General features: G+C 48.2%; 1 protein-coding gene across 2 annotated transcripts in view; it reads right to left on the bottom strand.

Moving 5' to 3' along the window:
- LCP2 (lymphocyte cytosolic protein 2) overlaps positions 1–25,436 on the bottom strand; it is a 226,248-nt gene that overhangs the window by 86,751 nt on the left and 114,061 nt on the right. For both annotated transcript variants that reach the window (XM_075601673.1, XM_075601672.1), the window contains exon 8: positions 13,985–14,082. In XM_075601673.1, the coding sequence (XP_075457788.1) occupies positions 13,985–14,082 (98 nt within the window). The remainder of the gene's footprint in view (positions 1–13,984; positions 14,083–25,436) is intronic.

Below are 25,436 nucleotides of genomic sequence, written 5' to 3'. Positions count from 1 at the left end.
CGTACTGCCCGCGTCCCTCGTCGCTTGATCCAGGAGATTACGGATGCCATCCACCCCGACTCACGCACCTTCATTGAGGGGGTATTGCAGACTGGAGAGCCTTGTCAACCTATCAACTTCAGCTCTCCGGATCTTTGCGTGGAACTGAAGCCACGGCAACCCCCTCGGGCTCTTCTCTCCCCCAACCTCAGCAAGTTGGGGGATATGTCCCCGGCGTGTTTCCGCGGTATGCCGAGGAAAGTCCTGTATTCTCTTGTGCTCCATATAGTGCATTACCTCGCCCTTGTCACCCGCCCAGACACCATCTGGAGGCGGGTATTCCCTGCGAACGAGGGCGAGAGACCCCGGTGGAGGGAACTCTATTCATCTTTGGTTCCCGGTCCCGCCGGGGATTTGGGTTGGAGGGTCCTCCACGGTGCACTGAGCACAGGAGAGTATTTGGCACACTTCACGGACTCCCCTGCCGCCTGTCCCTTCTGTGGCGAGCGGGAGTCCGTATATCACATTTATTCGAGTTGCGCTAGACTGCAGCCCCTCATGTCTTTCTTAAGGAGCCTTCTCCTGCATTTCTGGCTGGGTTTTTCCCCTCATCTTTTTATTTTTGGGTGCCCAGTGTCCCGGAACGATAAGCCTAGGGATCTGCTGGTCAACCTGCTCCTGGCATTGGCTAACGTAGCCATTTGTAAAACCAGGAAGCAGTGTTTGGAGGGGAGGGTCCCAACAAACATCATGGCCATGTTCCGGGCGCTGGTGCACTCCCGTATTCGGGCAGAGTACTCGTACGCCGAGTCCACTGGGACGTTTCAGAGTTTGCCTCCCAGTGGGCGTTAGGCGGGGTGCTTTGCTCGGTATCCCCCATCAAGGGTTCTTCAGAATTAACCCTTCTGTTTTAAGTGCACTTTAACAGTGCACTTGTTGGATTCATTTACATTTTTGTTTGACTGGTTTTTCTTTGTTCTACTTGGTAACAAGTAGAATTGTTGTTTAACTGAATTGGCCGGCTTTTCCGGCCAATCAGTTTCAAACCAGATCAAAATAGGTCCACTCAGGGGAACTTGTTTGCTTGCAGTTTAGCTGTGACAACTCTAATACAAAGTGCTTTTTCCTGGCTGGATCCTGCTTCTCCTTCCATTCAGAAGCGTATGTGCAGGGCTCCCAGGCATTCGGTAAGGAATAGGCTTTATTCTTTCTTTATTTGTTATATTTTGTTGTGGATCTGTGGGGGAGTATACTGTGAGTATACTGGGAGTTTTATAGAGGGTTTTGGGTGCATTTTCAGGATTAAAAACCGTTTTTGGTTTTCACCCAGGGGCTGCAGTGTTTTAACCCAAGATAGCTGCAGTTTAGCTGGCTGGAAAACTGCAGTCTCACCCCCTCTCTCCTCCCTCACTACTGGAGGTTTTTACTGGTTGTTTAAACTTCCAATTTCACTCTTTTGTTTTTCTTAAGCCTGATTCCTTTCTCACTTGCAATTGAGAGCTCCGTGTCTTTTCTTTAAAGACTTGTAAAATTGTGGTGATTGCTTATTACAACAGAGAGAGAGTAACTAATAAGGCGAAAAAGATTTAAAACTGCAGCAGGTTTTTAAAAGCTGCTGTTTTTTCCCTTTGCAGAGAGATCTCTTCTTAAAGAGACAGTTTCCTCTCTGTACCTCTCTCCCTAAGCAATACCCTCCCCTGACTTAGAGGCTCATTTGTTATCATGCCTGGAAAGGGGAATAGGACAAGTGCGGCAACGGGGGCGACGCCCGGATACAGGACACCAAAAACTGTGGCCCCTAGGAGCAACACTCTTAGTCACAGCCCTAGGCCTGGTCCTTCCAGTGCCCTGGCCACGCCTCCCCCAGCACCTGTTAGCAGCGTAACCCCTGCAGTCCCAGTTCCAACATGGGCGCATGTGGCAGTTGCAGCCGTTGGCCCCAGCAACAACAATGCTGGGGCCACGCCCTGTCTGAGCAGGAAGCTTGGGGTGAGGTGCCCAATGTCTCCTGGCCTAAATATGGAGATATATGTGAGGGCTGTGGCTGATGTGGTGGGTCCCTCTGCTGTGGTGGCGGCCAGAAAAATGTATGGGAGGGGCTTTTTCTTCCTCCGTACGCTGGCTGCCACTCACACCCTGGTGCAGAAAGGCATCAGTGTAGGGGGGAAATACATCCCTATAGAACCCATGGAGGGGTTAGGCACAAAGGTCATTCTGTCAAATGTGCCCCCCTTCATTCCAGATAGCCTCATGAAGCCATACCTGCAAGCCCTGGGAGACATTAAGTCCCCCATAATAAAATTATCTTTGGGCTGCAGAGATAGGGCGCTGAGGCATGTACTCTCATTTAGGCGGCAGGTACAACTGCTGCTGCCGGGGAGCACTGAATCTGTGGAGGGTTCTTTTGGGGTGCGCTACGAGGGCATAACATACACCGTGTACTATGGCACGGAGGGGGTAAGGTGCTATTTGTGCAAGGAGCTGGGGCATACTCGCAGGAGTTGCCCCAAAGGGAACAGAGGACCTATCCCAACTCCTACACCCGCCCCTCCCGCCAAGACACCCCGTACCGCTGTGCCCACCACAGCGGGCCCTCAGGGGCCCAGGTCCGTCCTGGGACCACAAGAAATGTCGCTGTCCCATCTGGAACAGTGACGTCTGTACCTCTCCCCAAAGAACAGAGGGAGAAGGAAAAGCCCTTGAGAGCCCAGGTCCCCCCTGGGACCACAGAAGATGTCACTGCTCCATCTCAAACAGTGACATCTGAACCTCTGCCCCAAAAAAAGAGGGAGAAGAAAAGAGTCACCCCAGAACAGTCACCCTCTGTTGTCACTGTCCCCCCCCAAGAACACCTTACCCCCAATGTAAGCACCGTACAGGGTGCGGGGGAGAAGGAGGAAGCTCCGGCTGGAGAGACAGTGGCACCTTATTATGGGGAAACACCCCCCAGGAAGAAGCCTTTTAAAACCAAAAACAAAAGGTTGATTGAGGAGGTCGAGGAGGTTGAACCGTATTACGTTCACCCTCGGATGTCTCCTAAGCGGAACGAAACATCAGTTCCGCACAAGGTGGCTCCATCCGGCCCACTGGTTAGGATTAGCCAGTGTGAGCCAGAATCCATAAATATGCAGCCCCCCCCCTCAAAGATCTGGAGGGAATACAAGGGGAAGAGGAGGTACCCGGCGTCCCTGGGGTGGAAGATCAAAGTGCTCAACAACATGAGGCTTTGCCCCTAGAAATGGACGTTGGGAAGCCTTCCAACACTCCTCCCAGTTGGAGAACATCCCCCGGGGACTTGTGCTTCGGTGAACCTATCACACCGAAAGTAGCTGTCTTCGGAGACTCGGGGGTCGACCAGAATCCCCCTCCGGCTGTACCACCTTCGGGTGAAGCACCTGAGGCCGAGTCAGGTTTTATGTCACCGGAAGGAGGGGATTGGCTAGGGCTGACCCCCATGGTTGAGGATTTAGAGGATGGAGCGGGGAAGGCAGGTGTAGGAGAGGAGGCTTTAGCGAGCAATTCGGGATACATCTGGAGGGTGTCTGACGTGAGTCCTCTTCGCAGAGAGTTTTGGCCTTTGTCAGAGATGACTGCAAAGCTGGACTCTCTCCTTGGGGTGCATGCTGAGGAGTGCCCTCCCGCAGTTGGCGAGTGCCCTCCCGCGGTTGGCGAGTACCCTCCCGCGGTTGGCGAGTGCCCTCCCGCGGTTGGCGAGTGCCCTCCCACGGTTGGCGAGTGCCCTCCCGCGGTTGGCGATTGCCCTCCCGCGGTTGGCGAGTGCCCTCCCGCGGTTGGTGAGTGCCTTCCCGCAGTTGGTGCAAACACCTGTGGCTTCCCATTTATCCACATGGCGATAGAGGAGATTAGGAGGGCACTGGGTGCCTCTGTGGCCCCCGAGGACACTCGGGAGACCGCTGCCTCCATCATACCGCCTCCAGATACCCCTGAAGATTCTACCCCGGGGTTGGATGTGGAGGATATAGTGGACCCCCTCGTGGAAACCCCGAAGAGGGGACCCACTCTAGGGCTGAGAAAGGCTCCCACAGAGAGGGGCGGGGGTCTTGAGTTTTTCAGCAAAGAGGAGCTTTGGGACTTGGGGCTCAGTGAGGCGTCCTCTGGCACCGCAGAGTCGGTGGGCTCCTTGAGCCCCGTTATCCCTACCCAGGAGATAGATGAGTTCCTAGGAGATACCCTTCACAAGCACGGAAAAAAGAAGGTCAAGTTGGCCCTCAAGAAGTGGAAGGATGCTTCGTTCATTCTCCACTCTCTTTTTGTATACACCAGGGCCAACCGCAAGGCCAGAATCTCAGGGTCTAATGAACATGTTCATGCCCTGAAGTTCTACAAATTGATGCGAGAGCACGTAAAGGCTTCTCGGGGTATAGCACCCTGACCGCCTGTGGGAAGGAAAAAACCCTTGACTACCAATGGCTTTGAGCATCGATACACTAAATGTAAACAGCTGTAAGGACGGGTTGCGCAGGTTTCGGGTACTCTCCTTTTTACAGAAGGGAAAATATTCTGTGAGTTTCCTGCAGGAAACTCATAGCACTCCAGAGGCTGAAGCCAGCTGGCATTTGGAGTGGCGAGGCCGTGTTTTCTTCAGCCACCTCACTTCATCATCTAGTGGGGTGGTGACCCTGTTCTCTGAGTCCTTTCAACCTGCTTGCCAAAACTGTTGTTCCAGGTCGCCTGTTGCATATCAGGGTCCGACACGAGGACTACATGTTTAATTTCCTGAACGTGTATGCTCCTGCCACCGGACCCCTGAGAAGGCAGTTCTTCGTCAGAATGTCTGAATACCTGGAGACAGTCGATGCGAACGAATACGTGGTGCTCGGGGGTGATTTTAACTGTACCCTCGAGGCTCGGAAAGACCGGAATGGTCCGGAGCCACACCCGTGTTCTGCGTCGGCCTTGCGGGAGGTCATCACCCGCTTCTCCTTGGTAGACGTCTGGCGAGAACAACATCCTGAGGCATCCACTGAGTTCACACATGTTAGGGTGTTTAGGGGTGAACGGATGTCCTGGTCCCGGATAGACAGGCTGTATATTTCCAGCCACAGCCTGTCGCAAGCCCAGTCCAGTGCCATTAGGCTGGCGCCGTTTTCGGACCACAATTGTGCGTCCGTGACGGTGACGCTGCTACCTGCAGCACCTTCAGCCGCATATTGGCACTTCAACAATACTTTGTTGGAGGACAAGGGGTTTGAGACGTCGGTCCGAGATTTTTGGATGGCCTGGAGAGGTTGCAGGTCAGACTTTGCCACGTTAGAGCAGTGGTGGGACGTGGGCAAGGTTCATCTGCGCCTCGTGTGTCAGGAGTACACCAGAGGTGCCAGCGGGCAGCGCGATGCCGAGATCGAGGCCCTCAGGGAGGAGGTGCTCGATCTCGAGAAGCGGCTGTCTGTGGCAGGAGACCAATACCTGCAGAGTATGTACGTGGAGAGGAAGTTCGCTCTCCGGGACTTGGAAGATCGGAGAGCTCGGTGGGCGTATGTGCGATCCCGCATCCACTTCCTTCGGGAGATGGATCGCGGGTCGCGCCTCTTCTACGCGCTGGAGAAAAAGAGGGGAAACCGTAGACATATCACCTGCTTGTTGGCAGAGGACGGTACTCCTCTGACTGACCCGGAGAGCATCCGGGACAGAACCCGGAGATTCTATGTAGATCTTTTCTCTCCGGAGTCAATCCAGCCAGATAAATGCAGGGTCTTCCCACGGTCGGTGAGGATGGAAGGGAGCGGCTTGAGTTACCTTTGACCCTGGCCGTGCTCTCTGAAGCCCTCAATCTCATGTCCCGCGGAAAAACGCCGGGTCTAGACGGGCTGACTGTGGAGTTCTTCCGGTTTTTCTGGGAGATGCTGGGATCTGATTTCACCGAGGTCCTAGCCGAAGCCCTGGAGACCGGTGAGATGCCCCTTTCGTGTCGGCGGGCAATACTGTCTCTGCTGCCGAAGAAGGGGGATCTCCGCCAGATTTCCAACTGGCGACCAGTATCACTGCTCAGCACGGACTATAAGATCGTAGCCAAAGCGCTTTCGCTGAGGCTCAAGTCCGTGCTGGCAGAGGTGATTCACCCCGACCAGTCCTATACTGTCCCGGGCCGGAGTATTCATGACAACATCTTTCTGGTCCGGGACCTGATGCACTACGCACAAAGGACTGGTCTATCACTCGCCTTCCTGTCCCTAGATCAAGAGAAGGCGTTTGACAGAGTGGATCACCGTTACCTTATGCAGACCCTGCAGGCGTTTGGCTTCGGCCCACAATTTGTGGGCTTTCTCCAGATGCTGTACACCTCTGCAGAGTGTCTGGTGAAGATCAACTGGTCCCTGACGGCACCTTTTGTGTTTGGTCGGGGAGTACGTCAAGGGTGCCCCCTGTCTGGGCAACTGTACGCGCTGGCCATTGAGCCCTTCCTCTGCCTACTGAGGAGGAAGCTCACCGGGCTGGTGCTGCGGGAACCCGACATGCGGGTAGTCCTGTCGGCTTATGCCGATGACGTGCTCCTCGTGGCCCAGGACCTAGATGATCTAGAGCGGGCACAAGCGTGCCAAGAGGTCTATACCGCGGCCTCTTCTGCTCGGATCAACTGGTCCAAGTGCTCCGGCAGTTTGGTGGGTCCCTTACAGGTGGACTCCTTGCCCCCCGCGTTTCGGAATGTCTCGTGGGAGAGCGATACTCTCAAGTATCTGGGAGTCTACCTGTCTGCTGCGGAGGTCCCGGCCCCGGAAAACTTCAGTGATCTTGAAGAACGGGTCGTTGCTCGTCTGGGGTCATGGGTGTATCTGTCGAGAATGCTTTCCCTCAGGGGAAGAACCCTGGTGATTAATCAGCTGGTGGCCAGTCAGCTTTGGCACCAGCTGATAGCCATGGGTCCGACCCCCGAATTTATCAACAAGATCCAGAGGAAGTTGATGGATTTTCTCTGGATAGGAAAGCATTGGGTCTCTGCGGGAGTTGCGTGTCTCCCTTTGGAGGAGGGTGGACAGGGAGTGGTGTGTGTCCGCTCCCAGTTACACACTTTCCGCCTCCAATACCTGCAGAGATACCTATTCGCAGATCCGTCTCCGCAGTGGTGCCAGCTGGCAACCAGTTTCTTTCGCCAGCTGCGCAATATGAGGTATGACCGGCAACTGTTAATCATCAGGCCCGAGGGTTTAGGTAGAGACCTCTCGGTGCTGCCGGCATACTATCGGGACTTACTTAAGGCCTGGAAACTGGTCTCCGCGACCAGGAAGGAACAGGCGGTGGGGGTTGATTTCCTCGCCGAGCCCCTGCTGTATAATCCGGCAGTGGGGGCTCGGATGTTGGATTCACCCTCTATTTGCCGCCGGCTAATCCTGGCGCAGGTGACCAGAGTTGGGGATCTCCTGGACTATGGGCGGCGATACTGGGTAAGAGCAGAGGTGCTCGCGCACCGTATGGGTTTGCGTACTGCCCGCATCCCTCGTCGCTTGATCCAGGAGATTACGGATGCCATCCACCCCGAGTCACGCACCTTCATTGAGGGGGTATTGCAGACCGGAGAGCCTTGTCAACCTATCAACTTCAGCTCTCCGGATCTTTGCGTGGAACTGAAGCCACGGCAACCCCCTCGGGCTCTTCTCTCCCCCAACCTCAGCAAGTTGGGGGATATGTCCCCGGCGTGTTTCCGCGGCATGCGAGGAAAGTCCTGTATTCTCTTGTGCTCCATATAGTGCATTACCTCGCTCTTGTCACCCGCCCAGACACCATCTGGATGCGGGTATTCCCTGCGAACGAGGGCGAGAGACCCCGGTGGAGGGAACTCTATTCATCTTTGGTTCCCGGTCCCGCCGGGGATTTGGGTTGGAGGGTCCTCCACGGTGTACTGAGCACAGGAGAGTATTTGGCACACTTCACGGACTCCCCCGCCGCCTGTCCCTTCTGTGGCGAGCGGGAGTCCGTATATCACATTTATTCGAGTTGCGCTAGACTGCAGCCCCTCATGTCTTTCTTGAGGAGACTTCTCCTGCAGTTCTTGCTGGGTTTTGCCCCTCATCTTTTTATTTTTGGGTGCCCAGTGTCTTGGAACGATAAGCCTAGGGATCTCCTGGTCAACCTGCTCCTGGCATTGGCTAAGGTAGCCATTTGTAAAACCAGGAAGCAGTGTTTGGAGGGGAGGGTCCCAACAAACATCGTGGCCATGTTCCGGGCGCTGGTGCACTCCCGTATTCGGGCAGAGTACTCGTACGCCGAGTCCAATGGGACGGTTTCAGAGTTTGCCTCCCAGTGGGCGTTAGGCGGGGTGCTTTGCTCGGTATCCCCCATCAAGGGTTCTTCAGAATTAACCCTTCTGTTTTAAGTGCACTTTAACAGTGCACTTGTTGGATTCATTTACATTTTTGTTTGACTGGTTTTTCTATGTTCTACTTGGTAACAAGTAGAATTGTTGTGTTGCTTCGCCGGGCAATCAGTTTCAAACCAGATCAAAATAGGTCCACTCAGGGGAACTTGCGTGCTTGCAGTATGGTTGTGACAACTCTAATACAGAGTGCTTTTCCTGGTAATGTACAGGTTAATAAAAGCTTCAATCAGACTTAGAACTTTGCAACTAATATTGACAGATTTACTACAAATCATTCTTCCTGTTGTTACACAGGTTAAGAATTTATATTAGCGTTAGGGACCCCTGAATTGTGGTCTGCCGTGCAGTTGGCTCAGGGGCTTACAACAATTTTGGCCAAAAATGTTAAACTAAAAGACCATTTTACTTAATAGATATTTATACATATATATTTAGGCACTGTACCGTGTATGAGTTTCACTGGATGTGCTAAAACTGAGTTCTGTCTGTGTTTTATGTTCTGTCTCTGGTTTTAAATATATATTGCCATGCTCAGTAGCACTCCTCTGTGACACTCATATGCTTATATATATGTTGTGGTTATTTTGGGGGTTCAATAGGAGCTTGTTAGGTGTCCAGTATGTTTTACAATTGTTGTTCAGCTAGTCTTGGCTGATTGGAGGGTGGCAACCTCCTACCTAATTGTAGCTCACCCCCTCCCACATTTAAATGGTTAAGGGCTCACTCCATAGCATCTTCCACTCAGGGGAACTTGCGTGCTTGCAGTATGGTTGTGACAACTCTAATACAGAGTGCTTTTCCTGGTAATGTACAGGTTAATAAAAGCTTCAATCAGACTTAGAACTTTGCAACTAATATTGACAGATTTACTAGAAATCATTCTTCCTGTTTTTACACAGGTTATTAAGAATTTATATTAGCGTTAGGGACCCCTGAATTGTGGTCTGCCGTGCAGTTGGCTCAGGGGCTTACAACAATTTTGGCCAAAAATGTTAAACTAAAAGACCATTTTACTTAATAGATATTTATACATATATATTTAGGCACTGTACCGTGTATGAGTTTCACTGGATGTGCTAAAACTGAGCTCTGTCTGTGTTTTATGTTCTGTCTCTGGTTTTAAATATATATTGCCATGCTCAGTAGCACTCCTCTGTGACACTCATATGCTTATATATATGTTGTGGTTATTTTGGGGGTTCAATAGGAGCTTGTTAGGTGTCCAGTATGTTTTACAATTGTTGTTCAGCTAGTCTTGGCTGATTGGAGGGTGGCAACCTCCTACCTAATTGTAGCTCACCCCCTCCCACATTTAAATGGTTAAGGGCTCACTCCATAGCATCTTCCACTCAGGGGAACTTGCGTGCTTGCAGTATGGTTGTGACAACTCTAATACAGAGTGCTTTTCCTGGTAATGTACAGGTTAATAAAAGCTTCAATCAGACTTAGAACTTTGCAACTAATATTGACAGATTTACTACAAATCATTCTTCCTGTTTTTACACAGGTTATTAAGAATTTATATTAGCATTAGGGACCCCTGAATTGTGGTCTGCCGTGCAGTTGGCTCAGGGGCTTACAACAATTTTGGCCAAAAATGTTAAACTAAAAGACCATTTTACTTAATAGATATTTATACATATATATTTAGGCACTGTACCGTGTATGAGTTTCACTGGATGTGCTAAAACTGAGCTCTGTCTGTGTTTTATGTTCTGTCTCTTGTTTGAAATATATATATATATATATATATATATATATATATATATATATATATATATATATATATATATATATATACATACAGTAATCAAAAAATAAATAGATGATACCGTTTTATCTATTTATTTTTTGATTATTGAAGCTCGGCTAACACGGTACTGATACCTCTACATGTGTGTATATATATATATATATATATATATATATATATATATATATATATATATATATATATATATTGTGAGAAAAAGAGATGACCCCGCATCCATAAGACAAGTTAAGGCAACTAAAAAACCGACAAGGTAAATCTAAATATAATAATCTGTCGGTGGTGCTATAAGGGCATATAATATTGCAAGAGGGAAAAAGAGCCCAAAATAAAGCACTCTAGTTTGCCTGGCAGTACAAATACACAAAATTTTATTGAAGGTTGTCACAGAACATAAGTTTAAAATACAAAACACAGAAAGTTTTAAAATAAGGCATGGACCCCCTATATAGCAAAACTTGTTTTATCCTCTAACCAGAGTGTCCCATAATGGACAATACAAAGGTCTGAATGAATAGAATAAATGCTCTAAAGTACCTGACAGGGTGGAATTAGTACAGCTAACTGCAGATAGAGAATGGTGGCTAAATAGCGTGGAAAATACAGAGACAGCAATACACTTCTATCTCCCTTAAATCTGGGATAAATACAGAGTAATGCAGTGTCAGTAAGACTCAATGTACAGCACACATGTTATAGTCAAAATTGCACACCATAATCTGCAGCAGCAAAATACACAATACATCACCTCAAGTCAGGTACTCAGCAGTGTCTGGGGAGGAAACAAGGAGCAAAGCTCTCAGCACGTGACCATGTCCCAAGGGGGGACAAAACAGGGGATCCTGCCTACTGGACCTGCTCCTACGCGTTTCGGCCTTAGCCTTCTACTGGGAGTGGTACTGTAGGCAGGGTAACATGCATCTTAAATAGGGATATAATTGGGCTAGTGAGTGGTGCCACCTGTTGTGATTGATAACATGAATAATAAAGGTTAAACAGATGGGTATAATGAGCCTGCAGACATTGTCATAGCCAAAGGACCAATGATAAGGGTATGCCATGTCAACGCCTACCTTAATTAGGGCAGTGCTGGCTGCTCAATTTTCCAGATACATGGATGTATACACACACACATATACACACACACACACCGTCGTCTTCACTGAGGAAGTTACGGATTGCGTAACAAAACACATTGGGATTTTTTGACCTATTGCAGATTCTGTAGTCCCTCCAAGTGACATCACCAGGACCGCACAGCGTTAGACCTAGTTTGGAGGTTCCAGCTGCAGCTCCCGCTCCGTTGATTTGAGTGTCTTGAAGGGAGACCGGTTTCGGTCTGCAAATTGGGGCACCAAGGGACACAAGAACCAGGTCTTATTTCACTATTGAGTGTATTCTGCTATATGCAAGAATATTTTTCCATTTGGCCTCATAGTGGTTGATTTCTTAACATCCAGGTCCACAAAAATACCTGTTTATCTAATTTGGACAAGATACATTATACAGTCTGATCATCTACTTTGAAGTACAGTGGCGGACGAGCTGAGTCTTCAGCGGCCATCACCGCAATGTGCGGGCAGACTCCGGGCAGACGCGGCTGGTGCCGCGCGTCACTGTGGCGCCGGTCACACGTCCGCCGGCATCCCCGGGTAAGGGGACATGGGACAGGGAAATGGAGGGGAGATGCGGGAAGAGGGGGAGCAGAGGCAGCCAGGGGGTCGCGAGGGGAGGGGAAGACGCGCAAAGCTGCCGAGCAGAGGCGGAGAAGCCAAGCAGCCAGGGAGTCGCGAGGGGAGGGGAAGATGCGGCTGAGCGCGGCCAAGTTCGGCGCCAGCCAAAAAAAGCCCCGGAACATTACGGGCATTTGTGAGATTGAAGTTGGCCGCAGCAGTACTACCAGATATGTTTGAAATGCCGGTATATGTTCACCTGATGGATCATTAATCTTTTCTTGCATTACCCCCTGTCGTGCAGATACTTTTATCACCTAGTGATCATAGCCCTCTATTATTACCCCACTTTAACGTGCACCACCCACCTCTGCTGAGAGATCCTTGCAAACAGTATGTGTGTTCATTTTTTGAGATTATAACTAGGGAACTTGTGCACTCACAATCTTTCCTTTGCATTGCTCAGGCAATTTTATTCGTGTTTTTTTTGACAATGTTTAGTCCATAAAACAATAAGAAATATTATGCATTTAGTGTAGGTACCTGACAAAATGGAGTTTAACTTGACAGGGTTAGCAGGCTTGAATTTTTTAATCAAAGATGCAACTAAATGACTCCTTTGTTATTGCAAGCCAGGGTTTTTCTATCTATATACCATACAGTATATATACTCATGCACATACAGTATACACACATCTAAAAAAAGACACATCTGTGACATCATCACAAGGGTGAAGAAATTAAAATGTCAGTGGGCCGTAAATATTGCAAGAAGAAATGACCATCGCTGGACAAAGATCGATTCCAAGGGATATCAAAAGACCACGGCGATATCAAAATGTACGATAGGGGGGTGAAATCAGAAAATTTGTTGGAGCAAATGGAGAAGAGAGACTGGCATATGCAGTACCTGGAAGATCATTGGGGGGCCTTCATCCAGCAGTGGATCAAAACGAGCTGATGATGATTAAAATAGACATATATATACATATATACTCTATATATGTGCGTATATATGCTATATAAAACACTGTGATCTGTTTTGATTGAAGGGGGGGGGGGGGTGGATCAGGTCCAGGGGTGGATGGGACTTTTGCGGGGCACTCTGTGCAGGGCCTCTTACCTTCTCAGCATGACATCTCCTCAGATGACGCAGCATCATGACATCACCGATGCGGCTTAACATCATGGCAACACAGCGCCATCCGACGTCACATTGTCATGACAACGCAACACCATGTGACGTCGCAACACCATGAAAATGAGACGCTGCAGGAAGAGATGCCGCCGCACAAGGTGATACAGTTACAGAGGCCCCGCACTCTTCCCTGGCAATCAGTTTCATTGTTTTGGGGAAGAGCACGGGGCCTCTGTAACCATGGGGCTCGGTGCAGAGGCACTGATGGCACTGCCATTGCACTGGCTCTGTTAATCAGGACCCCACCTGCTCCAATGGTCTGGTAGGATTTCCAGGGGATTCACTGCCAACCAGCTGCCTCTCTCTTGCTAACACTGCCTTCTCTAACATCATGGTCTGGCATCACACTGGTGAGAAGAGGCCTGCAGGAGAAATGGAACTCGATGTGCAGAGGACTGTGTACTCTACCAGAGCACTGAGGAGGTAGGGACTCACTATGGAGGGATGTGTCAGGCACGGTGAAGGGGTTAAGCAGGGAAATGCTGCGATAATTATTCACAATGCATTTATCGCCAGGTCTACCTCGGAATCGGGCTCATCAGGCCAAATTGCAGTTCAAATTCTTTCTAAATTGAGGGAGTTCAGGACGGCTTGTAAATTTCCCACCTCAACCCACTCATCTGTAATTATTGATGACAGCCTACATATTCGTTTATTTTGAGCTTGGTAGACACTACAGTTATGGCAGATTACTCCAGCTGCTATGAGGATTCCTGTGTGCTCCTTGCATAGTGTTTGGAAGCAGATGAGTAAGATGAATTGCTCTTTCGTGCTTCAAATTCTTCAAAAATGTTTGCACAGCAGAGTTACACTGCTTGGTAAGCACCAATAGCAAATATGTATTACAACTGTAATATTACAGAGACCAAACGTCAGGATCACCAATTAGCAGAATTCTAGAACATAAAATAGAGGGCAATGAGAAACATCTGAAAGTCTCTCTTCCCTTTTCCCAAACTGTACATCTGTTATCGAGTTGTGAACATAAATGTTAATACCTGACATATCCTTAAAAAGAAAAGAAAACTTACAGTGAGGCCTCTGCTTGAAAAGGATGTGGGCAATGTTGAGTGTCCAGGCCTCTGAGGAGGCTCAGGAGGATTTGTAGAACTTCCAGTGGGTGGTCTATCTAAAATAATGTTACAAAATGACTTATTAGAGAGCAATTGCTAATCTTTAATCTTTAAAACAATACAAATTATGTTTTTTTATATTTATTAAAAAGAGGCAATACATGCCGAGTATTGAAGCAGGGGTTCTCCCGAGCTGAACCCTGATAATTTCAGCTCCTGGGACCCCCTGCTTCTGTAGAAACTTGCCTTCATAGTAGGTATCGGTATCCACTCTAGGGTTCACATTATGTCCGATTTTCAAAGCTCCTGGGCCCTGCAGGCCAATAGGAATCCGTGACATCACCTGGTGTGGCTCCAATTGGCCCATATGACAGGGGAGCTTTAAACTGCATAAAACTGCAGAGATACTGGCACCACATTTAGAGTTAAGTATCTCTCCAAGCAGGGGGAGCTCAGAGCTGAAATTAATGGGTTTGAACTCTGGAGACCCCCTACCAAAATCCTGTATAAAAAAAATGAACAAAAATACAATGCCATGAATTTCTCTTTTGAAGTACCAAACACCAACGAGTGTTCAAGCACTCACTGACTCTAAGAAAAGTAACAGGGAATATGCCAAAAAATTGAAAATGTTATGCAAGCACAAGATAACAATATACTTGGAGTAATGTCACACAAGCGGGTAATACGGAAGTGGACCCTAACTATAGGTGGTGTGGGGAAAAAACATGGAAGGGAGAGATTCACACAATTGGAGAGAGGGTGGGTGGGGTGTGGGGGCAAAAAAGGGTGGGGGGAGGTTAATTAGGGGGGCAATGGTTTGTGGTGAAGACCACTTCCTCAGGCCCATTCCCTCAGGTCCAGAAAAAACACAAGGTACTTAACTAAACCCTGTTACTCCAACCAGCTGAGCAGACTCCCCAGATAATAATGATGATGATGATGAAATCAATATAACAGAGTTAAAGCTCAATAGATATTGTCCAGAACCGGCAAGAGGATAAGTAGTGTTGAGCAAAAAGTAGAAAAGCCATTTGTATATATTCTTGTCTTTTTCCTTGTGATTATCCATGCCCTGTGGAGATATTTGTGGCCACCAGCAACATGATCAATCCTGGTTACAGCACTGTTGTCACTCCGGATGCATGACAGTCGCCTTGACAACAGAGGATGTGTCCATCAAGTGCTGAATCTGATGCGCATGCGCACCCTGCTCTGTTGCCGTGCGCGATCTTACTGTTACTGCTCCAGAAGACATCAAGGAATGCAGTATCTTAAGCTGGCTACAGCTAACTATCTAAGGTCCTGTTTAAATCTATATACCCACGCTGTGCCAGTGTCTTCCACCAGGACATCGGGTAGCTAAATACATCAACATGTATGCGCGCGGGATCGGGAGCGCGCGTAAGGTCTACTATGACAGATGCAGGTACAATCACGCCTCTGGACTTCTCAGCTGATTCATATGGGATTACTCTCCTTCAGTGACTGCTGATCACTATCTCACGCCCACTGATGACATAATCAGAATGTGCCTATATTTTCCCTGGGACTCATGGTTTCATTTACAGCACCAAACAGAGGGGGAGAGGGACTGACTTGACTGACGGAGACTTCGTTTTTGCTATACAAACTATGGACTTGACGGTTTGACTTTTCTACTTTTTGCTCAACACTACTTATCCTCTTGCCGGTTCTGGACAATATCTATCGAACTTCAACTCTGTTATATTGATTTCATCATTATTATTATCTGGGGAGTCTGCTCAGCTGGTTGGGGTAACAGGCTTTAGGGATGTACCTTGTGGTCCTTTTGGGCCTGAGGGAACGGGCCTGAGGAAGGGGTCTTCACCCCAAAACATTACCCCCCCACCCTTTTTTCTCACCCTTTCTCCTAGTGTGTGTTTCTCTCCCTTCCCTGTTTTTTTCTCACACCACCTATAGTTAGGGTCCACTTCCGTATTTCCCGCTTGTGTGACATTACTCCAAGTACTGTATATTGTTATCTTGTGCTTGCATAAAATGTTCAATTTTTTGACATATTCCCTGTTTGATACTTTTCTTAGAGTCAGTGACTGCTGGAACACTTGTAGGTGTTTGGTTATTGGTTTAGGTGGAATTTGGGTCCTCCTTGTTCCTTTTGCATCCTGCATATAGTCGTTTGATTACCTTTTTGTGAGTGCTGTCTATCGCTTTTGTTTTCTGCTCTTTTAAAGTACAATCAGAGACTAAAGCCCCACTATGATGTGATTCATTTACTAGTAGCTTCCTCTGCCAGGAGAGATGGATTTAAAGCATAGTTAATAGGGGTCTATATGTTCAAGTGTAATTTGCCATTATTGATTGTCAATGAACATTCAAGTAAATGGCCATTAACAATTGTTAATGGCTTTTACCTTCCAGTAAATACATATACTAAATGTTATGCTTTATGAACTTAATGTCCCATTCAAAAACAGAAAACATACCTGTCCAGTCGGCAGTAGTCAAGTTTATTACATTCAACACAGATGATTAGGTAGAGCATTTCCTACCATCTATTTCTGGTGAATGCTTTCAAACGAAAAACAGAAAATAGTGATGGTCGCAGAAGCAAAGCCCTTATAATATGTATGCCTTTTCTCTCTAAGGCTGGTGCTAAGCACGCTTGGCACTCTTAACTCCTTCAATCTTCACCTTCCCGTCCACGCTCACGTTGCATGCCCGTGTGGGCACGTATGCTCTCCCAAGCTTGGGGAGACAAGGGAGTTTGACTTTGGTGCTCAGAGTAGGGTCACATGACCCTGCTCTGACCAATGGGGAGAGAGGTGAATGGGGGGCTGAGAGTGGTGAACGGGGTGGGGAGCGGAGAGAGATGAATGGGGGGAGGGAGAGAGGGGTGGAGAGGGGGAGAGAAGTGGGGAAGGGGGAGAGAGAGGGGGGAAGGAGGGAGAGGGGGGGAGGGGGAAGGAAGGAGTGGGGGGTAAGGGGGAGGAGGGAAGGGGGAGGCAGAGAGAGGGGAGGGAAGGGGGAGGGAGAGAATGGAGGGGGGGAGGGAGAGAATGGAGGGGGGGAAGGAAGGAGAGAGGGGGAAGGGAGGGGGAGAGAGGGGAGGGGGAGAGAGGGGGGAAGGAAGTGGAGAGGGAGGGTGGGGAGGGAGAGAATGGAGGGGGGAGGGAAGGGGGAAGGAAGGAGAGAGGGGAGGGAGGGGGGAAGGATGTGGGAGAGGGTGAGAATGGAGGGGAGAGGGGAAGGAGAGGAGGGAATGAGAGAAAGGAGGGGAGGGAGAAAAGTGAGGGACACAGACACACACAGCCCGATCCAGCCAATGACACACCCCTCCCTTAATAGCTACGCCCCCCGCTCTAAAATTTTATGCAGGACAGCCGATCGCTCATGTTTGGAGAGTTGGTGATGTCATCGCTCTCAAGCATGAGCAAGCTCAGCGGCAGCGTGGCCGCAGCCTAACTCTTTCTATTACACCAGTACCCAATTGACATGTTTATGCAAGTAAGCCAAGGAGGTTCAAAACTTAATATATAAATATACTGTATGTTTACCAGCAAAAACATAATTTTTAAAGTGTGATTCTTATCCTCCTTTTATTTCATGGACAAAAAGGAGTTTGGAGGCTATTCATCAACTTACCCTGCTAAGGGTAGTTGTCACCTGCATGGCTAAGCAATTTTTGAAAATTCTGCTATAGATTTTTTTAACCATAATTACCTATGATAGACTTTCTATGTACCTATGAAAACTATACAGCATAAGTTGAACTTTTTATTTGTGTCTTTCTTTAATGGATTGCACATCAAGTGACCAAGATATGATATTATAAATATAAACAAAATCAAATAAATGTTGTTAATATTGTCCCTGGTCTCCCTCAAAACAAGGCAATTCTTCAATTAAATGAATGTTAAAAGTCATTGCCCTGTGTCCTTTAAGTACATTGATACATGTTATGTACTGTATAGGTGTAAATACTATTAGCTGTCCACACCTGCATTTTTCACGGCTGAATGCTAAAGGAATACCCTGTAATTGACAAGGTAAAACACCCCTTTAGTATAACCCCACCCCCCCCCCCTCCAAAGTAGATATTTTTTTTTAAAGATTGCACCCCAATGAATTTAGATATGGCTAACATGTCTTCTCCTTAAAAATAATATGCCCCAAATCATTTCTGGAACAGTGATATATATATATATATATAATGTGTAACCCTTGTTTCCCCCCCCCCCCCCCCTAGACTCAACTGATGTAGCTAGGGTGCGTGAGGGCGGATTACATGGTGATGTGTGGTGCATACCTGTTTGGACAGGAGGGCCTGAGCTTCCCGCAATGTTATGGGGAAGACAGGACCAGGCTTCTGAGGTATTGGCCTCCATGTGGTCTTAATGGTGCAGCGCCTCCATTTCCTATAATTCCCAGGGATGTGGGAAGAGACCCTTATACACTGGCGACACACTTTATTCGAGCTCGGCTAGTCCCACGAATTCGGGTATACCCGGGTGTATTGAGGTTTGTGACTGTTTCCTGCCCGAGTGCATTGGGTTATTTTCCAGGCAGGGATTGAAGCATTTTATTCCCGCTGGCTGCAATACTGCACAGTATATATATATATATACTGCATTACAATTCATGAATTTATGCCATCTGGTAGACACGCGAAGCATTGCAGCCTATTAAATCCTAATCATTATCATTTAACAGATCAGCCGCCCGTCAGCCAGGCATGAACCCAGGCTGGGACGGCAAACGCAACAGGGCTTGTCAGAGGTGAGGAGCGGCGCATTCCAGGTATCTGCCAGGTACATACTGGGTATTTGCTCGAATAAAGTGTATCGGTGCAGTAGAAGAACCCCCTTTGGTCCTGGGGTGAACACTCCAGAATCACTCGGCACAATGTTGAAAGCACAGAGTCTTTATTGTACTCACTGTCGGCAGATCAGTAATAGCAGCACAGCAATACACATACACAATATGCCTCCTCCTCCTCTCCACCAGATCATTCTCCGCAGGATGGTCTGAAGGGTATCTCCTCTCCCTGCCTCCACCTGCAGCCAAGGTGAGCGGCATGGATCCACCTCTGAACTACTAGTCCCTACTCCTCAGGAACCTAGCTACACTCTCTCTCTTTTACTATCTGACTGTCCAGCCAGACACTCCAACCTTCGTCTCATCTCACCTCCTGAACAACTCACTCCTCTCTGTATACCAACTTCAGATTCTACAACAAAATGTCTCATATAAGCTCACAGAAATGAAGGAAAGGAATACTAAAAGTTACTGCAGTGTTCCCAGCAGTGCCGCCGCAAGGGGGTGGGGGGGGTGGGGGAGGTGGGTGGAAAGCCAAACATCTGTCCCAGGCCCGGCGCCTGTGGGGAGCCCGGTCGGCAAGTGCTGGAAGTTGGGGTGAGCCAGAGTTTTGGGCCCAATATCCAGTCCGGCTTCTGGTCCCCAGCTCTCACCCGCTGCAGTCCAGCCTCTAGTGGTGCCCAACGAAGGCTATGTGTATTGGGGTGGGGGTTTATTATGGGTATTGGGATGGCAAGGGTTAGTATGTGTATTGGGTGTGGGAGGTTATTATGTGTATTAGTGGTGGGAGGGTTATTATGTGTATTGGGGGGGCGGAATGTGTGTGTTTGTGTGTGTGTGTGTATGTGTGCGTATATATATATATATATATATATATATATATATATATATACGCACACATACATATATAACATATATACGCATACATACATATATAACATACATATATAACATACATATATAACACATATATAACATACATATATATAACATACTGTAGCCTTCCATCAGTTACTTCCTTTCCTTGGGCTTTTCCTCTGTCAGTCCTGTTAGTGCAGGCAGTGGAAAGGTTAATTCCTTCCTTAGGCCTGTGTGTGTTACAGCCTTGAATGATGTAATCAGTATTCAAGGGCAGGCCTAGCAACTTCTGAGGGTGTCAATCTGAGGGGTGGATTTTGGTTGGAACAACCCCTGGTGTGTGTGGGCCAATCAGTATCCGGCTCTGGCTTGCAATCAGTCAGAGTTAGAGACACTCCCCAAAGACGATAAATTGTGACATCCTCCCAAATTGGAGAGTTCTGGAAAGAGTGTTCAGGAAGAAGTCTGTCAGCACAGTAGAGAGAGAGAAGACTCTCCCTCCCACCCATGAGGGGCTGGGAGGGAAGGGAATTATGCCTGAGTCAGGGCTCTGACTTGTAAAGAGAGAGAAGCAGGAGATGATTTTGAATATGTGTGCACTACTGATCTTTGTCTTGTGAGCTGACTGCCAATAAACATCAGAAAAGACCATGCTGTATATTCCTGTCTCTGTTGAATGGAAGAGTGTCAGTAGGGGCCCATCCCCTGAACATCCCCAGGGGATTCCTGCTGGCTGGAGGCGCTGCACCAAATGAAACCAAGGTAACCTGTCCTTCCTGTCCTGTTTCTCCCCACACCAACACGAAGCACTCAGCTTTCCTGTTACCTACAGGTCTGTACCAGCACCAGAGTAGCAGAAAAGAGCAACCCCCCCCCCCCCAATCTCACTTAGAGGTAGATGGGCTACACACATATATATATATATATATATTGTGACAGGGTCATTGACTCCGTGTATGTGAATAGGAGATGGCAGTATGCATGCTATCCAGTAAACGAGGGTTAACTCAGCTTGTTAAGCAGACCACAGGTGATTTGAATTAAGCTCCTTCACCGGCTTTAAAAACAGGAAGAGGAAATGCCTCTGGGGCGGCAGTCTCTCTCTGAGGCATAGAGGGAAGACAGAGGAGTGTTAAGACAGCCACAAGCTGCCCAAAGCGATCCTGTCCCAAGAGGGAAGAATAAAGCTCCCAGGTAAGGAGCCAACTGCGTTTGCTGTACTGGGCTGGAATAGGTTAGCTAGCCAGCCAGATAGTTAGCCTTCACTTTTGTTTAGCTAGTACCCCGACCGGGGTTAGGATTTGTTTCATTTCAATTTTAAAGGGACAGTGTACCCATTGTTTAGTTACCGTTTTTTGGACAAATAAACCCAACAGCATTATTTCACCGGAAAAGATGTGTTGTCTCCTCACTTACCACGGCCATCCTGCCACACGTGGTGTCAGAAGTGGGATGGCGAACACCCTGTAAAAGGGGCAGAGCTACAGCTTGCGTCTGGTGGATCTGTCCACGCGGTAGCTGCCACTATGGAGGACGTTGTGAAGGCCTTAGTACACAGCACCGCTGTCCAGCAAGAAGCTAACAAACAGGGACAGGACAGCACGGCTGCACAACGAGAGACGAACCGGTTATTTGCAGCCCAGCTTGACATTGTTGCAGACACACAGAAGCAGCTGATTGAGCAGCTGGCCCAGATTAAAATGGCCTTGTCAAGTACGGCCCCGGCGCGGCCCATCCAGGCAAACGAGTACCTGCAGAAAATGACGCCGCACGATGACGTCGAGGGATACCTCAGGTCCTTTGAGCGAATCGCTTCCCGGGAAAGGTGGGCCTGCTCCAAATGGGCTGGGATTATCGCACCCTTTTTACTGGGGGAAGCCCAAAAAGCGTATTGTGACCTTGACGAAGAAGCCGCAGCAGATTATGACTGTCTGAAAAGCGAAATCCTTGCGAGGATTGGAGTGACTCCAGCAGTTTGTGCGCAGAGGTTCCATAAGTGGAAATACCAGGAACAGAAGCCGCCCAGATCCCAGTTATGGGATTTGATTCACCTAGCGTCCAAGTGGCTAAAACCAGAGGAACATAGCCCGGCACGGATCCTTGAGATGGTGGTGTTGGACCGCTTCATTCGAGCGTTACCCCCAGGACCTTCAACAGTGGGTGGGCAGGGAGATCCCCTCTCTTGTGATGCCATGGTAGGCGCAGTGGAGCAGTTTCTGGCTACCCGTGAACTATCACGTCCCACTCGCACAAACTACAACCCACGTCCCAACACGAACAGTAGAGGCCAGCGCTGGCGCCAGGACCCACGACTGTTCGCACGATTTGAGCGGGTGGAAGAAAACCCGGATAAGGGACAGAAACTCTAAATTTCAGAAAGGGTTTCAAGAACGAACTGGGCCAATTGTTTGTTTTGAGTGTGGGGAGACGGGGCATATTAAGGCTCACTGCCCACAGTTTGTCTGAGCCAATGGAGTGTGCATATGGTTCTGTGAAGTCTGAATTTTGTGGAGTGGTGGGTATGACCCGCGAGGGAAAACGTACCCACAACTTCCTCACAAAGGTGATGTTAAATGGAAAACCAGTCTCCGCACTGGTAGACTCAGGGAGCAATATTAACATGGTATCCGGGAAGTTGATTAAGCCTCTCCGATTACCCCAGGGTGAGAAGGTGCGGGTATTATGTGTACATGGGTGTACGCTTCCGTACACCACGACTCTGATAAAAGTAAAAGTCGAGGGGCAAGTCATCGAAACTATGGCAGCAATTGTGCCAAAATTACCCCATTCCCTAGTGTTAGGCTGTAATTTCCCTGGTTTTGACACCCTGATCAGAGGACAGCTCACCTTGAACAATCCTACTCCAGATGAGCTTTTTCCATTTACAGACCCCGAATTAGTCGTTGAGGTGTCTAAAACCCCTAAGTCAAAACGAGAACGTAGGAACGAAAAAAAAAGAGGTACACCCCCACCCCAGTTAGCACTGGTCACTACCCCTAACGGAGGGAGACCAGAGGGAAAAGAGTTGTCCGAGACAGGGCCTGTTGAGGATCAGGTGTCTGAGTTACCCGTGGAGGTAACCGACCAAACTCCAGATGAAGAAGGTTTTGGAAGTCTAGAACTGTCCCTAACTAACTTTGGTAGAGAACAGGCTAATGATCTCCAGTTGAAAAATGGGTTTAGCCAGGCGGTAGAAGTTAATGGGGTCCCAGTAGAAGGAACCACAAAGGAATCCTATCCATATTTCTACATTAAGAATGATTTGTTATACCATGTGAGCCAAGAGGAGGGCCAAGAAATAGAAAAATTGTTAATCCCCAGTTCATTAGTGAGGAAGGTCCTAGAGCTAGCACACTCTCATTTGTTGGGGGGTCATCTGGGCGTAGAGAAGACACAGCAAAGAATCCTAAAAAGGTTTTACTGGCCAGGGATATATAATGCAGTAAAGAGATTCTGTGCCTCTTGTCCCGAGTGTCAGTTGACAGCCCCCCGACCACGTTTGAGGGCCCCATTTATCCCTATGCCTATTATTGAGGTCCCATTTGAGAGGATTGCCATGGGTATAGTGGGTCCCTTGAGAAATCTGCCAAGGGTCATCAGTACATTCTGGTGATCCTAGACTATGCCACTCGATATCCAGAGGCACTACCTTTACGTAACACTTCCTCCAAAGCTATAGCTAAGGAATTGTTACAGGTGTTTTCCCGACTCGGGATACCGAAAGAAATTCTGACAGATCAGGGTACCCCGTTTACATCTAAACTTATGCGAGACTTATGTGTAGAACTAAAAATACAGTCCCTAAGAACCTCTGTGTACCATCCACAAACGGACGGACTGGTAGAACGATTCAATAAGACGTTGAAGATGATGTTGAGAAAGGTAGTCGCTAGTGATGGGAAGAACTGGGACACCTTGTTGCCTTATCTCTTGTTTGCTATCCGAGAGGTACCACAGGCCTCTACAGGGTTTTCCCCATTTGAACTCCTGTATGGGAGACGCCCAAGAGGGATTCTGGATAGCCTCAAAGAAGAGTGTCAAAGAAGAGTGGGAGCAACAAGCTGTGCCAGGGAAAAATGTCGTCCAATTTGTGGAAGATTTGAAAGACCGTATTGCGCATATTACCCCCATAGTCAGACAGCATCTAGAAGAGGCACAGAGGGCCCAACGGAACCTTTACAATAGACAGGCTACGGTTCGCAACTTCCGACCAGGGGACCGAGTAATGGTCCTTGTTCCCACGGCCGAAAGCAAGCTGTTATCACATTGGCAGGGGCCATATGAGGTTCTAGAACAGGTCAGCCCGGTGAATTATAAAATTCGACAGCCAGACCGGAGGAAGGTAGAGCAAATCTATCACATAAATCTATTAAAATCCTGGAAGGATAGAGAGGTATGCCTGTCGGTAGTAGCTAACGAATCCAGGAAAGGGGAGGAACCACTTACGCCTGAACAACACAGAGAAGCTGTAGATTTGGTGAAAAGGAACAGAGATGTCTTTTCCAGCGTACCAGGGAAAACTAGGATGATTTCTCATGATATTGTCACCAAGCCAGGGGTAGTCATTAAGATAAGACCTTATAGAATCCCAGAAGCTAGAAGAGGGGCTATTCAGTCGGAGGTAAAGAAAATGCTAGATCTAGGCATAATTGAGGAGTCCCATAGTCAATGGTCCAGCCCTATTGTCTTGGTACCTAAGCCAGATGGGACAATACGGTTTTGTAACGACTTTAGAAAGGTAAATGAAGTCTCGAAGTTTGATGCCTATCCTATGCCACAGGTAGACGAGTTAATTGAGAAGTTGGCGAGGGCTCGTTTTCTAACCACTTTAGATCTTACAAAGGGTTATTGGCAAATCCCTTAACAAGGTCAGCAAAAGAGAAAACGGCCTTCTCCACACCTGATGGTCTATTTCAGTATACTGTTTTACCCTTTGGTCTTCAAGGGGCGCCTGCAACCTTCCAAAGGTTGATGAATAAATTGCTACACCCACACTCGTACTACGCCTCAGCGTACTTAGACTTACAGCCAATCCAGCTAAATGTTCAGTCGGCCTAGCAGAGGCAAAATATCTTTGCTATGTTGTGGGAAGGGGGACAGTAAAACCCCAGCTCAATAAAGTTGAAGCCATTGAGAGTTGGCCCCGTCCCTAAAAAGAAACAGGTTAGGACGTTTCTGGGCATTGTAGGTTACTACAGCAATTTATACCCCCATTTTGCAACCCGGTCTGCCACAGCTTTCAGATCTAGTAAAGGCAAAGGCACCTGATGTTGTAAAATGGAACAGTAATGCGGAGACCGCATTTGTAGACCTACGCACAACGCTCTGTAGTCACCCAGTCTTGGTAGCCCCGGATTTTAAAAAGTAGTTTTTTTACAAACGGACGCCTCCGAAGTAGGTCTTGGAGCAGTACTGTCACAGTTTGTAGGAGAAGAGGAACACCCGGTCCTCTATTTAAGTCGCAAATTGTGTCCCCGCGAACAAAGATATGCCACAGTAGAAAAAGAGTATTTGGCCGTAAAGTGGGCAACAGACACATTGAAATATTACCTTTTAGGCAGATCTTTTACACTCGTAACAGACATGCACCACTACAGTGGATGCACAGAAATAAAGAAAAGAACTCGAGAGTTACCCGTTGGTTCCTGTCGTTGCAACCTTTTTAACTTTACGATCAAACATCGCCAGGCATACTGCACGGTAATGCTGATGCACTCTCTAGGGTGCACAGTCTCGGTGCACGGGCCGCTCC

The sequence above is a fragment of the Ascaphus truei genome, chromosome 5 (assembly GCF_040206685.1).
Source record: "Ascaphus truei isolate aAscTru1 chromosome 5, aAscTru1.hap1, whole genome shotgun sequence".
NCBI classification, from domain to species: Eukaryota; Metazoa; Chordata; class Amphibia; order Anura; family Ascaphidae; genus Ascaphus; species Ascaphus truei.
This window is presented reverse-complemented; position numbering and strand designations above follow the sequence as displayed.